Source organism: Daldinia loculata (assembly GCF_022478755.1).
Source record: "Daldinia loculata strain CBS 113971 unplaced genomic scaffold F4817scaffold_22, whole genome shotgun sequence".
Lineage (NCBI taxonomy): Eukaryota > Fungi > Ascomycota > Sordariomycetes > Xylariales > Hypoxylaceae > Daldinia > Daldinia loculata.
Window position 1 is genome coordinate 231,710 of NW_026054876.1, and position 13,935 is coordinate 245,644.

The 13,935-nt window shown below is 45.0% G+C and overlaps 5 protein-coding genes across 5 annotated transcripts; 3 read left to right on the top strand and 2 right to left on the bottom strand.

The window, feature by feature from the left end:
* The first annotated feature begins 177 nt into the window (after positions 1 to 177).
* On the top strand, positions 178 to 1,710 carry F4817DRAFT_336504 (uncharacterized protein). The gene is made up of 2 exons (XM_049303172.1): positions 178 to 555; positions 831 to 1,710. Exons 1-2 carry the CDS (start codon positions 421 to 423, stop codon positions 1,554 to 1,556), a joined length of 861 nt encoding a protein of 286 aa, XP_049159416.1. The 5' UTR covers positions 178 to 420; the 3' UTR covers positions 1,557 to 1,710.
* Positions 1,711 to 2,044: 334 nt separating this feature from the next.
* F4817DRAFT_336508 (uncharacterized protein) lies at positions 2,045 to 5,435 on the bottom strand. Its single transcript, XM_049303173.1, has 7 exons — positions 5,046 to 5,435; positions 4,786 to 4,978; positions 4,342 to 4,737; positions 3,700 to 4,281; positions 3,541 to 3,646; positions 3,203 to 3,469; positions 2,045 to 3,149 (listed from the first exon to the last, which is right to left on the bottom strand). The coding sequence occupies exons 1-7, from the start codon at positions 5,355 to 5,357 to the stop codon at positions 2,231 to 2,233; spliced, it is 2,775 nt and encodes a 924-aa protein (XP_049159417.1). The 5' UTR covers positions 5,358 to 5,435; the 3' UTR covers positions 2,045 to 2,230.
* Positions 5,436 to 5,613: 178 nt separating this feature from the next.
* Positions 5,614 to 9,426, top strand: F4817DRAFT_336513 (SNF2 family N-terminal domain-containing protein). The gene is made up of 9 exons (XM_049303174.1): positions 5,614 to 6,765; positions 6,874 to 6,975; positions 7,034 to 7,248; positions 7,300 to 7,333; positions 7,387 to 7,565; positions 7,625 to 8,492; positions 8,548 to 8,733; positions 8,785 to 8,935; positions 9,000 to 9,426. Exons 1-9 carry the CDS (start codon positions 6,188 to 6,190, stop codon positions 9,075 to 9,077), a joined length of 2,391 nt encoding a protein of 796 aa, XP_049159418.1. The 5' UTR covers positions 5,614 to 6,187; the 3' UTR covers positions 9,078 to 9,426.
* Positions 9,427 to 10,584: 1,158 nt separating this feature from the next.
* On the top strand, positions 10,585 to 11,355 carry F4817DRAFT_336518 (uncharacterized protein). Its single transcript, XM_049303175.1, has one exon. It carries the CDS (start codon positions 10,693 to 10,695, stop codon positions 11,242 to 11,244), a length of 552 nt encoding a protein of 183 aa, XP_049159419.1. The 5' UTR covers positions 10,585 to 10,692; the 3' UTR covers positions 11,245 to 11,355.
* A 429-nt stretch (positions 11,356 to 11,784) lies between these two features.
* On the bottom strand, positions 11,785 to 13,718 carry F4817DRAFT_358509 (MFS general substrate transporter; the record flags this gene model as incomplete). The annotated part of the gene is made up of 7 exons (XM_049306038.1): positions 11,785 to 11,804; positions 11,874 to 12,047; positions 12,108 to 12,190; positions 12,249 to 12,969; positions 13,059 to 13,167; positions 13,247 to 13,429; positions 13,503 to 13,718. The coding sequence occupies 7 exons, from the start codon at positions 13,716 to 13,718 to the stop codon at positions 11,785 to 11,787; spliced, it is 1,506 nt and encodes a 501-aa protein (XP_049159420.1).
* Positions 13,719 to 13,935: the final 217 nt, after the last annotated feature.

The following is a 13,935-nucleotide window of genomic DNA, read 5'->3' on the forward strand; positions in this document are numbered from 1 at the left end:
CTTACTCGCTCTTCATTAGTTTACATAGGTAATTATTTAGGTATGACAAGGCGAGATGATTAAATATGTGTTATATATAGTTGAATGTTTACTCCTATTGCACTTCCAAATGAAGCCATCTCCAAAGCCCTGTTCTTCCCCCCGCAATCTCGGCGCTTCGTATGCACTAGCGTGCCTTCCGGACTCTCTGCCTATCTAGGAATACGGCGCCATTCGCTTACGCGCGCCGAAAAGCAGGGGCATTGAACTGAGCCTCATTTTGTACACGTATGTTTACATTATTTAGTTCTGATATTGCCTGGGTCTATTCCAACGTCAGCACTTATATAACACGGCTTATCGGAGTCTTTCTGCATTTGTTATATTACCTACGTATATACTCATCCTGTATGTATGCTATCGCTCATAAAGTCGTGAATAATGTCTTCGGTTGCCGTTTCCAGCGATCTGCTGAGCGCCTTTAAGTTCGGTACGGGGAACTGGGATCCGGAGCACCGCTTCGAGACGTCGTGGCTGTTCCCGCCGTATGTGCTGTTCGGTCTGCGGCTGTTGATGGTAAGTCTGGTTTCTTTATGCGTTGATATGTATATCGTATGCCCACATATATTGTATGCGCATTTATGCCATGTATGTCGGGTATATACCCGAAACGCGCCACTACGAACACCGGTACCGCGGCGGCGGGTTGCATATTGTGACGTACGTTCGAGCCGATACTCGCGACTGTGTAACGGTGGCGCGCGCCTTAAACCCACTTACTTCGACCTCTATTGCATTCTCTATACCGCATGCATACAGGTCAATGCAAACCGGTGCTAACCATGTAACAGTCCCTCTACGCCTTCATAACATTGCTCTTCAACATCGGATACATATGCGCCCACACCGAGTTAGGCGGCTGTGAGGCCTCGCGCGCCGAGTTCTCGTTCTTCACGGTACTCACGTACTGGGGCCTCGCCTTCTACATGCTCATAGCATCAGTTCACACATTCACCTACGCGCGGTACTCCAACCCCCTTCTTGCCCGCTTCCCGCGGCCATTGCAGGTCCTGCACGCTCTGTTCTACAGCACCGTAACGACATTTCCCTTCCTAGTAACCATCGTGTACTGGGGCGTGCTGTACAGCTACGGATCCGCCTGGTTCCCTACCGTCTACGGCGCCTGGTCCAACATCAGCCAACACGCGATGAACAGCCTCTTCGCGCTCTTCGAGATCTTCCTCACGCGCGTGAACCCTCAGCCCTGGATGCATGCGCTCTGGCTCATTGTCATTATGGCGCTATACCTGGCCCTGGCGTATCTGACGAAAGCTACCAAGGGCTTTTACGTCTACCCCTTTCTCGACCCGGGGAAGACCGGATCCCTGGTTGCTGCGTACATCTTCGGGATCGGCGCTGCTACGCTTGTGATCTTTGCTATTGTGAAGAGCGTTGTTTGGATGCGTCGCTGGCTTACAGAGGAGAAGCTGGGGCAGCATGGCAAGTTTGCTGACTTCCCGCCTAGGAATATTCAGGAGGTCGAGCTGGGTGATATTCACGGGGCTGGAATTAAGTAGTCCGGATGCTGAAGTACTGGCTACTTGTTGATTATCTATTATGCGATAGTACGATAGGCTAAATATGTGTTTTATTTTTTGAGTGAGCATCCCAGCGATTAAATATATCTAGGTTAGGGCCAAAAAGTCTTGCACATTTGAACTTTAGCAAAGCCACATAACTACGAGTAAAAAAACACTGCACGGTCTTATTAAGCTATAGTGGCTGATATCGCTACAGAACAGCGTTAAAAAAGCTGGTGCACCCCTACCGGCACATACAAAAGTAATATGTTTTGAAAAGTCATTTTACACCCAAATATAACTCTAGAAACTTGAAGAAATGCTAGCTCTTAAATAAGAATTAAAATATGTTTAAGATGCGCAGTATTAGTATGTCAAATAAGCTTTAGGCATGTTAATACTAAGACTGTCATATATATAATTACTAGATCCTCCCTCTTGTAACTTAGCGAATACATACACTATCGTGATAAAGACTGAGTAAAGTTGGTTGGTTCGCCGGAACCGACGGAAATTTTAGCGTCAAAAGGGTGGATAAGATGGTGATACAACATATTGCAAGATATACCAATGTAAATCCACGTGACCAAAGATAGTCTTTGTTTACATAACTATAGAAAAAAGGATAAAAGTAATTTAGTTCTTTTCTTACATGCGAAGTCTAATTTCGATTACTCCATAACTGGGTGCTTAGGATGAATTATAGGGTTATGCGACGTCATATGGCTTCGACACTGGAGCCGCGTAGCAAATTTGAGCGGACAGCGTGGGCAAAGATACTTTAATAACACGGCCTGCCCTTTACTACCCCGCTTGAACCTGGCAAATGTTGAAGACAGTTTATCGATCCCGGGATGCACATTCCTCTTATGCTTCTCCAATTCTTTAAGGGAACCGAACCCGATCCGCGCCGCCGGGCAGTTCTCTTCGTCACACCTAAACGGCCGCTCGTGGCGGTCATAATGCTGCTGTCTTGACGCCCGAGAATTGAACCCTTCGTGGAAGTAGTAACATGATGCTTTCGTACATTTGAACCAATTGGCACCGTAGAACTTTTCGAGAGCGGTCGTCTCAGCCCCGTCATCCGTGATTGACTCTACATGCTCTTCAAGGACATGTCGGTTTCTTTCTATACTCTTCCCTAGTGATACTAGACCAATATTGTCTCTTCTGTCGTCTATCAGAAGCCTCCGAGGTTCCGCGTGCTTCCAGATCATAGTCATAGCTGGAAAGCAACCAAGAGAAGAAAATAGGGAATAGTCTGGGGGTGTCTTTGAAACTGTCGACGACGCAGCTAAATCGGCGTGGAAGCGGTCGGCGAATATTGTCAGTGCATTCGAGGTCTCTGTACTTTCAGCAAACCATTCCTGTGTAATTGTTTCTGGCGTAGAAAGCATGGCAAGAAAATGATCAGCCCAATGGGCGGCAGCGTAATCCTGAAACGCATAATACCCTTTTCTTATTAGTTGAAGTATATCATCATCTCCTCGGTCCTCTTCAAAATATTCAAAGGCCAAATAGTAAAGGCAGAGCATTGCCATGGCATGTTCTGCCTCAAACAGGGGCGAATATCCCAGGTCTACAATATATCTAACGTGGCCCGTTAATACAAATACATTCTACGCGATCTCATCGAGACTCACAGAGACGCTGTAATGTGGATAAACTCCACTCTATCGCCGGGAAGGACTTCAACCAATGAGCCACACATTTCTGTCACGTCGGAATCTTGGGGTAGTCGTCGTGCTATATCAAGGGCTAGATCGTCTGGGCTGATTGAAATGGCGGCTTGAAGCTCTCGCCATCGCAAAGGTCTCCTCGCGCAGACCATTAGAAGAAGAATCCTTCGAGCGACATCTGCTTTGCTTTTGTTCGAATTGGTTTTAATTCTGTACAGATTTCGGCCATAACTATAGCTCATTAGCCAGTCTATTACTGCGAATATATCAACTTTCCATTGTTAGGTAGTTGTTCCACTCACGCTTCCTCAAGACCACTTGGGAGGCTGTCGAACTCTTCGTGAAGATGATGAAGGGTTGGTTGTCCTTCTAGGTTGGCCATCACGAGCTTGGCATATAAAAACATCCCTGCAGTTTACTTAGCGTGTTATAAATGGGCTCAGAAGTTTCCGTAGAGATACCATCAGACTTATCTAAGACGTTCTGTTGGATATATCGTTGGGCTTCTGCACTTAACCCAAACTTTCGCTGCAACTCGCTGGCCCTGTGTTCGATATATACATTTAGGTCTTGTATTGTGTCTCGACGATCGAGTTTGATCCTTGTTCCCATCAAAAGAGCTCTTCTGATATCCGATTCGTCGCGACTAGAAATAAACAGTCGTATTTTCCCAGGCTTATTATTGTCACAAAGATTGATAATATCGCTGAGAAACGTTAGGATCGATTTCCTCTCATTGGAATCACACTCGTCGATACCATCAATAACTAAGAAGGCTACTGGAATGGCTTGCAATATAGCGCGAAGGAGTTTCTTGCATAGTTTCATGGAATGCAGGGAGCTCTCCCCACTTCTGATCCCCTCGTCGTAGTAGAAGGGCATAAGATGATCCTGTTGATTTAATAACTGGCTCAATAGCGCTTTTGCGACGGATATAAATGTGTTCTTATCGGGATCTCGATGCTTGCAGTAGAAAAACGCCATCGGTCCGAGATCTTTTTCCTTGATCTCGTCCACGATCACAGACGTAAGCACGCTCTTACCTAGTAAAGGAAGATGTTAGTAATGCAAGTGTTTTTATGGACATGTCACAATGCAATTACCTGCTCCAGCAATTCCACTTAACCATACAGTAGAGGATTTCGGCACTTGGGAGGCCAGCCATGCCTCAACTTCATTATTTTTCAGAATCCACTGTGCTGTTTGTTGGCCCGTAATATCTAATTGCTCTCTCCGTACGGAGCAGAGAGATTCATGATCTAAAACGGTCTTCGGTGCCATAATCCACTGCAAAACATATGCCTTTTTTTCTGCAGCACGAGAAGCCCGGGCCTGCTCGAATTCTTCTCGGATCTTAACCCGGTCTGACTCGTAGTTACAGATATGGATTTGATTTGCATGGCTTTCTATGAGAGCTTTCTGGCGCTGAAGGTCGCTAATAATATGTTGAAACCGGCTGTTGAAATCCTTCCAAAGGGATCTAAAAAAGAGTTTTATCACTGTACAATTGTCAATCAAGTGAAGATTTGTTTGATATATTATCTTACTAGACTGGTCAAAGATGCGTATAGCGCGGATGTGAAAATCAAGAATATTGGTCCAAATGCATTCAAGTATTCCTTGCATTCGACTGCTCTCGCTAAACAGATCCTGGTAGATTTCGAATATAGGTAAGCTCTCCGCAATGAGCTGGTATGCGTCGAGGAGCGCATCAAAAGACTCAAGCCAGGTAGTAGCAGTCTACAAATTAAATCAGCCAACTCGACATGTCCAGTTGAAAAGAAAGGTCCAACGGGTAGGTATATACCAGAAGCAGGAATTTTATTGGGCCCCATATGAATGCAAGCATTTCAGAAACATTGAGAAATGTTTCAATCACTTTTCCAAATTGGTCCATAGCTTCTAAGAACGAAAGGATCCTATCCATGTGCATCATCTGCTTCCGAGCTCGCTGGTCTGCCTGTATGGCTAGAATAGTCACTTTCAAGTCATCAAGTGTAACAACTTGAAACTGGGCTGCTTCGGAGGGAGTTAGTCGATTCTTGAAAGAAGTAAGAGCCTTGTTGAAGCCGGCTTGAGGGGCGGGTGTTCGAGGAGAGACTGGCGGTGTTGACACCATATTTGAGGTTCATATGAGATACTTAATAGTTCTTATTCTCAAATACCTGCGTTCGATTTGAGCGACCGGTGTTGATCACAATATAAAGGGCGAAATCATCCGCTGATTTACAATCCAGCCTTAAATTCAATCAATAATCAATAATGATACGTTGCACAACATAATCGATTAGGTAGGTTCTTGCATAGCCACGCATTACAGCCTGCTAAAATGCCTTGTAGTCCGCCACGTAAATAAAAATTCTGCACCTAACCTATATAACAGGTAGAGTATAAAGTTGCTAAGTACCTCCTAATATACTAGGAGGAATGATACTTGTAGCGTTATGCTCTCTTAGCACCTAATATCTTATTTATTAAGCTTAGAATCTTCGGCATGGCCCCTGACGCCTACGAGGGTGAACTTGACATTCCATATGAAGATCCAGAACATAATATCTGGCCGACAATTCCTTGCCCGGATGACACTTGCTTCTCTGGTTCTAACGTCTCTACCACAACTTGGGATTCGTTGTGGGAGGACCTTGTCTTACCCAAACACCAACCTCCAAATAATTTGCTCGAAGAAGATCCGAATACCAGCGTAAATGACCATGAGAAATGGTGGGACGCCATACGGCAATGGGCGGATAAATCATTCCAGCCAAATAGACCGGATGATACTGTCCTTCAAGCTATTAATGCTGAGACTTTAACCGCAGGGGGGACCCGCTTCTGCTGTTATGGCATGGTGAGAATTGTTCCTATATTATCTATTAGCATTTGGGCATCTATAATCCTAAAAATGGTATGTTATAGATACCGAATGCTGTCGTCAAACTCGTGGGAAATATGCCGGAAATTGCTGCTAAGATCGACTCGACTCAGCCTTACCAGTCATTTGACATATCAAAATATGGAGATTATTTCACGCTTAAATTTCCCGATGCTAGTGTGTTCGCCCAAGTGAGCGAGCTGATTTCTCGTGGCCTGGCGGAGATACGGGAGTATCGGTCCGTGGAGATTAGAGCGTTTGTCGAGACGAACCGAGTCTACCACGTGTGTTCTCGGGCTAAAAAGCCAAGCGAAGCAACACTGAAGTCGGAGATAAATATATACGGTCCTGTGGATGATGCTAGAAGTGTTGGAAATAGACTAGGTTCCGCTAAAATATTTCTTCAGGATCCAGATCACGGCATTCAAAACATCGAGTACTATAACCCACATGTCATACGGTTCCCTGGTATCGAAGAGCCAGCACCTCGAAATACAAAAGAATGTTTTCTTACAAATAAGCCAAATCATAAAGAAAATATGAAGAGAACACATGATGGGATTGACTACACAATTTCAACTGCATACCACTCGCTCACACGGTTTCGAAATCTGGAGAGAACTCAAGGCGCGCATATCACGACACAACTATTACCGTAAGTTACCTAGCAATCCCAGAGTAATTGAATCGGTTATACAGCCTATTTTTATAAGACTTATCCCACTCTTATAGACTAATCGTATATTTATATTTCCGTTCCTAGACACCAAGAAATAGCACTGCATTTCATGATGCAGAGAGAGATTGGTCCTATATCTCCAGAGTATAGTCTCTGGTCGTATGAACGTAACATCATGACGCCATTGTAAGTAATCTAGATATACTCTGATGCACATAGACCAAATCTAATTTGTCATTGCCAGATATCGTCACAAATTGACGCATGCAGAGTCGGCTGAGGTTCCCGATGAATTGGGAGGAGGTATCCTGGCGGATGATATGGGAATGGGAAAATCGCTTAGTGCACTGGCACTTATTACTAAAACTTTTGAGATGGCTCACTTGTGGTCTCAAGAGGTACCGTCTACTACCAGGAAACTTCGCGCCCGAGCTAGCCTTATCATTGTTCCATCTACTCGTAAGTTTCAGCCAGACAGCATAACCTTCAATATACTTACAAAGGTCATAGTAATCATGAACTCTTGGCTAAAAGAGGTTGAGACGTAAGTGTTCTCAAGATGAAAGCCGAAAATTAAACGGGTACTGACCATAGAAGGCATCTAGATAAATCCGTCACTATCGCTAAATACTACGGAAAATCCAGGAACGACGATATTACAGACTACCTGAAGCATGACATTGTATTCACAACGTATCACACCATTGCGGCGAGTATGAATCAGAGGGACAGCATTGTATTCCAAATATCTTGGTTTAGAGTTGTTCTTGATGAAGGCATGTGTACGGTTCCAGCGAGCTTCCTACCGACATTGCTAACCCATGGCTGATACTAGCGCACATGATTCGTAGGCGGGAGACGACACTTCATCAAGCAGCTAGCCAGCTCTCTGCAAAGTACCGGTGGTGCCTAACCGGGACTCCGATCCAAAATCGACTCGAAGATGTCGGGTCCCTGCTTGCGTTCCTCCGCATTAAGGAACTTGAACACAGAGCAGTTTTCAGAAATAGCATTATATTGCCGTTTTCTGATGGCGTTGCATCGGCTGTCCACAATTTGGCCTTCCTTCTAGATTGCGTATGCCTTAGGAGGTCTCAGGATCTTCTACATTTGCCTAATATCACAGATAAATATCATTATGTGACTTTGAAGGACGATGAAAAGAAACAGTACGATGATATGCTGGAAAGTATGTCTAATAGAATCAAAGGAAAGGTACAAAAGGAAACAGGAAAGCGCGATCATTTTGGCATCTTCCAAGCCCAACTCCAGCTTCGTCTTCTCTGCAACCATGGCACTTTTCAAAAGCCATTCACGAGTCGTCACCCTCGCGACAGAAAGATAGAACGTGAGGAGTTCTTATATTCTCTAGGAAAGAATGCTGAGTTTCCCTGCTCAATGTGCGGTATTCCCATTCCCGTCTTTGATATCAGCGGAGGTCCCGGCTGGCGTCAGCCATGCAAGCACAAATTCTGTAACGAGTGCCATTCGCAAAACCAATACAATGCAAACCCAACTGGCGAGATCAATGATTCTTGTCCCTTATGCAGCAGACTTCTTGGACATGGGGCTGGCTCAGTCAAGGAGAGATCTCTCGAGGGAAATGATGATGACGATGATGGTTATTTCAACTGGTCTGGATTCTCGTCCAAGATACAGGCTCTTATGGAGGACCTGGCAGAAAGCCCCAGAGACGCAAAGAGGTATGTTAAATGTAGCCCGCCGCTTGTTACATTAGCGCTGATTTGAGGAATATAGTATCGTATTCTCCGGCTGGACAAGAACACTAGATTTGATATCTGTACATCTTAGGAAGAGGCGCATGCTCTTCCAAAGGATAGATGGTGACCAATCTCTTCAGCAGCGCCAGAATAATATGGATAGGTTCATGCAAGACAGAGGCATCCCAATTCTGCTGATGAGCACGGGAGTGGGGGCATTCGGGTGAGTTCCCTTACTATATCATGAAGAAAGCGCCCTATTAATCCCACACAGTCTTAACCTTACAGTGGCTAACCATGTATACATCCTCGAGCCCCAGTGGAATCCGAGCGTGGAGAGTCAGGCTATCGGTCGGGTGTCCCGGCTAGGTCAAAACAAGCCCGTTTCGGTGGCGCGGTACATCGTTCGAGGAACAGTGGAAGTTGTAAGTGCATATACGAGAAGACTAAAAGAAATCTACTGTGACTGATTACTAAAACCTGGGCTAGAGCATGCAATCTCAACAGATCCGGAAGGTAGATCTTGCAAAAGTTGGGTTCCAGGACGTCAATCCAGATGACTCCTGATACATAGCAAACGCATGTGCTTTGGAGTCCATACACGTAATTTCGACTTGCAGCTCCACCATGGGTTCCGGACGTGGTCGCTATTGTGTACCTACAAATAAGGTGTGCTTGGAAAGTGGAAGGCTTATGGGGATAAACCCCTAGGAAAAGGGGCTCTTCAGAAACATACTACAGGAGGTCATATATGATATTGTAGAGTGAATTATTTTATCAACGATATAATTGAGGGTATTTTGATTATCCTGAAGCAGATTTTGGGTGATTTTACTCTGTGGGGTGTATGGCCCCCTTCTGCAATGTCGCCCAAATCAAGTATGTAAATGAGTCGGTCAACAAATTAGTAACCTAGTCACTATCAAAACATCGTAACTGGGTATACTACCCGACGTTTAGTTTCGGCATCTCATCGGGTTTTCTTTGATACTGGCATATGTGCTCTATGCTCAATACGAAGACGCGTAAGCTCAGTTAGCATAAAGATCCAGTTTCATCTTTCTCTCACTTGTACTAGCTATCAACTAGACCAACCTATAGTTGCGGAATATCTATATGCAGACTGTTGAGTCCTGAAGTGGCTAGATAGGAAAGGAAGATGGGGTACTCTAGACAGTAGCAACGAAGTTGACGCGTGGCCGACCTTACTCGCGAAGGCAGGTAGCATACCAATAATCTTCATATTGTCCGCACTCACGATGGGGTTTTGCCACATAGCCGGAATGGTTTTAAAATCATCCAGTACACGTAGTTTGGTTGATATTGGTAAACCGGACCCTTCCCGTAAAGTGTGATGGTGGTCTCGTTAGAGCGAAAGCGGACGGCGAAAGCGATTTACGGTCTTCTATAGACGAAGGCGCCACACAGGACTACGTACGCACTGAGTGGGGCAGGAGTAACTTCGGCAGCGTAGTAAGGGCATGGCGAGAGACAGTATGGCATTCATTTGAAACTACATAAGTTAGTTTCTTGGCTAGGAGCTCCCCCAATTCATCTTTATTGCATGGCAAGACGTAGACCGGGTCCCTGAGTCATCGTCCTTAGACTACGACATGGGATTTAGAAACTTGGTTGTCTCGACTTCAAAGGGGGCGGTGCCAAGGATACCAATGTATGTGTTGGAAGTTGAATCATCTAAGCTTAAAGAGAATAAAGTGACTGGTTCATAGATTGTGGGTTCCTTTGTCCTAGCAAACTAACACGACAATAGACCCCATACCAAGCAATAAATGATTGTAAATTAGACAAACTAGTTGTTTCACAATTGCCACATGAATAAAAGAAGAACAATTTAAAAGGGAAACCGATTACAATTTCTACGCCGTATGTATAACTGTAAAACATGTTTGAATGCAGTCAACATTTTATGAAAATCTTGATATTCAACATTAAATCGAAAACTACAATAGTAGAAGCCTTTACGTGATTAATTATACTAGATAGGCAGGTAACTCTCTGGTAGATTATAAAGAGTCAAAGGTTCCCTTACTATTAGATAATAGTCCGGCGCCGAGTGGGGACGTTTGGTGTCACTACCGATAAATTTTTGTCCGCATCCCGGCCGTATGCCCCACTTATTCATTCCGTACCTACTTCAAACAACATTCTACTACGAGTCGTAATGGCGTCTACTAGTAATGATGAACTCAATGGAGTTCTATACTTCGCCTATGGCTCCAACCTCTCTTCAGTACAAATGCGCAAGCGGTGTCCCAGGTCTACACCCGTCGGCCTTGCGTATCTATCCGGCTGGACATGGATTATCAATGAGCGGGGCTATGCCAATATCGTGGAGGACAGGACCAAAACAGGGGGCATCTACGGTATCATCTATCGTCTACATCCGGATGACGAAGAATGGTTAGATATGAACGAAGGCGTTCCATGGGCTTATGAACGGCGATTTATCGAAGTTGAAGGCTTGACAACTACGTCTACAGCGAAAGGCGAAGGGGAGGAGGAAGTTGAGTTAATTGATCAAGGAAAAACGTCTAAGAAGATTCGGGCCCTTGCATACATCGACTTTCACCGAATCCGACCAAGTCATCCAAAAAACGAATATATTTGCCGTATGAACAACGGAATCGAGGAAGCTATGATGCAGTGGGGACTACCAGAGCAGTATGTTGATTCTGTTATAAGGCCATCCATCCCTGCTGGGGATAAGCAATAAATTTCAGACCACGATGGTTGCGAGTAAGCTTTTGTTGAAATGAGTGGTCAAGGGACTACTTTCAGGTACAGTACATGGTATCTTGGCATGGAATGTATATATAAGAAGGACCTCCCTCCTCACTCATACAGTTGGTAGATTAAGTCGATATACAACTACAGCTCATATACCGTATCTTTTAGCAGTTTTTAGAACGCCGATAGCAAACCGGTAATATTTAAACCCAACTATGATCTACCCAACGTGCCCCCGTATTTCCCAGTGTATGTTCACGTAAGCGCCTATATACATGTATTCTCTTCCCAAGTCAATAATCCCCGTAGATATGAAGATCGCCAAACCCCAATTACTCTATCTTTACCCAGTTCGGATATACTGGTATATACTCCCTGTGCACATGTACAAATAATGTCCCAGGTAAAGAGAACTTAGAGTAGGCTGAAGTCCCAGCTTCAAGCTACAATCGTCCTCCGAGTAATATACAATCCATTCTCATTTTAATTCTGGCGAGTAGATCCACACGATACACGCGTGGGTAGCTTATAGGGTGTAGAAAAAGTCTGTTATAGTACAGCTGGTCAGCTTGTGTAACATATGATGGAAGTAACACGAAATATAGTTCAACATACCTGGGTGATAATCACCAAGCTCCTCAATGCTCTTAAGTCTTTGTTCGTTGGACTTCTCCGTGTATTGGTTCTCTGCCTTCTTCTTGTTCAGGTAGCCTAGGTAAAATCTAAGGCCCACCGTCGAGACTAGCATCATGATGGACATTCCCAGAGCCGCTGAATTACCAATGCTGTCTATAAGTAGGAGGTCAGTAAGATGTTATCGGAGAAAATTCTATTATATGATTGGCTTACAATACGGGGGGTCCTGGTAAGCCTGGTTTCCAGAGATAGCGAATAAATGCGGGAATACGTTGAAAAATGCCAAAACCGAACCCCTATTTATAGGTTATTAGTCACTAAGAATCGAAGCAGTGAGTAAAAGGGGGATTATACCTTCGCGTGTAACCAACAAAGGACATGGCAGCCCAGGACATTTGTAGGACGGTAGAGGGGAAAATGGAGAATGCAATAAAGCATGTTGCAGCGAATCGAACTTGTTTGTTTGTAACCCAAATCAAGACTGCGTAGCCTATTACTGCAGGAATGAGGGAGACTGCTTGGACAATTCCTCGGGCGTTCGTCTTATCGGCAATCCTGCTGAAGAGTATAATTCCAACGCAGCCACTCACATACACGATGATGGTGAACAGTTGAGCGTTGACGTCGCTGTACCCGAAGCCTTGGATTATATCCGGAAGGAAATTAGATAGTGACGATTGGCAGAAGGAACCTCCACAGCTAGCGAGCATGAAGAGCCAGAAGTGACCGTCCAGTAATACCTTCCAGATCTGTTTGAATTGTACGCCTCCCTCTCCTGTGTTGTGTGCTTTGGCGCTCCTTTGGATGATGTGCTGCTTCTCTTCTTCGGTAAATCCGTATTTCAGGTGCTGCGGACTACTCGGCAAGAAAAAGAATACGACAAGAGAAAATACCATAGGTGCGATACCTTCGATAAGGAAGATCCATCGCCACGCCCTCCACCCATTGACGCCATCTAAGCCGTTATCAATAGCATAAGCGATCATGCCGTTGAAGGCGCCGGCAATAGTGGACATAGAAGCAAGAACGGCACCTCGAGTTGCGAACTCGGAGTATTGGTACCAAAAGGAGAGGTCTATAGAAGAATTTTGAGTTAGGAAACGAGCCATAGGATAAGGGGTATGCGCCTAAGTAAGTTAGGCTGCTAAGGGAATATGAACGTACAGAATACACCGCCTTGGACGAAAGACTCCGCTGCCCCAATGAGAAACCGAAGAGCTAACAATTGTCCGTTATTCGAGATGAAGACGGTCATGACAGTCAAGAAACCCCACTGTTAAAATGCAAGACAAGAATCCCCGTTAGCCAAATGCCGGATCAGAAGGATAAGCTGGAGTCTGCGTCTGTCCTACCACTATCATGGCTCCACTGAACTGTCTGTTCGGGTGAATTTTCTTGATTAAGAGCGTTCCCGGGAGCTGGAAAATAATCGTCGCTACTAGAAGCACGGTCGCCGCATTCGAAAAGTCACCGGGAGAGAGGTTAAGTTCGTCACTGAGGCCAGCCACCTTGGCATTTCCGAGATCAGATTTACCCTATACGGCAGTTAGTATAGACTGCCGAGTATAAAGGAAACCCTGGTAGCGCCTGGTATAATGCGCGACTAACCATCGTAGCGAAGAAGTAAACGCTCGATAAGAGCGGCAGGATGAAGATGTCGAGTTTCCATTTTACTCTACGAGAAAGCTTTGGATCAATCTCTTCCACTTCGGCCTCCTTAGGAGTATCGTCCATACTACTCGGAGTAACCGTTTGTAACAAGATGTTTTCGCGGTATTCCGCTGGCTCTGCCAAGATCTTGTCCGTCGAGTTGTTGTAAGCCATCTTTGCGAAGATGGTATAAATATGCTGAGCGAGGGTTGTGGTGAGATAGAGAATGGAATCCGAATGTAAATGCAGATGTTTACAAGTGGGATGTCTTATAAGTATCATTCACAATACGAAAAGTTATCCTATTGAGCGCAAGTCGGGTTTCGAGGCCCCAGCGCTGGGCATTACAGGGGGATGATGTTTCTAAAGTAGGCGCAGGCCGAGTTTACGA

Bases quoted from the DNA above. Each gene is read 5' to 3' on its own strand.
- F4817DRAFT_336504 (XM_049303172.1), top strand. From the start codon at position 421: ATGTCTTCGGTTGCCGTTTCCAGCGATCTGCTGAGCGCCTTTAAGTTC. The intron at 556-830 runs GTAAGTCTGGTT...ACCATGTAACAG, and splicing joins TCGGTCTGCGGCTGTTGATG to TCCCTCTACGCCTTCATAAC.
- F4817DRAFT_336508 (XM_049303173.1), bottom strand. From the start codon at position 5,357: ATGGTGTCAACACCGCCAGTCTCTCCTCGAACACCCGCCCCTCAAGCC. The intron at 4,738-4,785 runs GTAAGATAATAT...ACAATTGTACAG, and splicing joins ACGCATCTTTGACCAGTCTA to TGATAAAACTCTTTTTTAGA. The intron at 3,470-3,540 runs GTGAGTGGAACA...AATGAGCTATAG, and splicing joins CCAAGTGGTCTTGAGGAAGC to TTATGGCCGAAATCTGTACA.
- F4817DRAFT_336513 (XM_049303174.1), top strand. From the start codon at position 6,188: ATGCCGGAAATTGCTGCTAAGATCGACTCGACTCAGCCTTACCAGTCA. The intron at 8,493-8,547 runs GTATGTTAAATG...TGAGGAATATAG, and splicing joins AGCCCCAGAGACGCAAAGAG to TATCGTATTCTCCGGCTGGA. The intron at 8,734-8,784 runs GTGAGTTCCCTT...AATCCCACACAG, and splicing joins ACGGGAGTGGGGGCATTCGG to TCTTAACCTTACAGTGGCTA.
- F4817DRAFT_336518 (XM_049303175.1), top strand. From the start codon at position 10,693: ATGGCGTCTACTAGTAATGATGAACTCAATGGAGTTCTATACTTCGCC.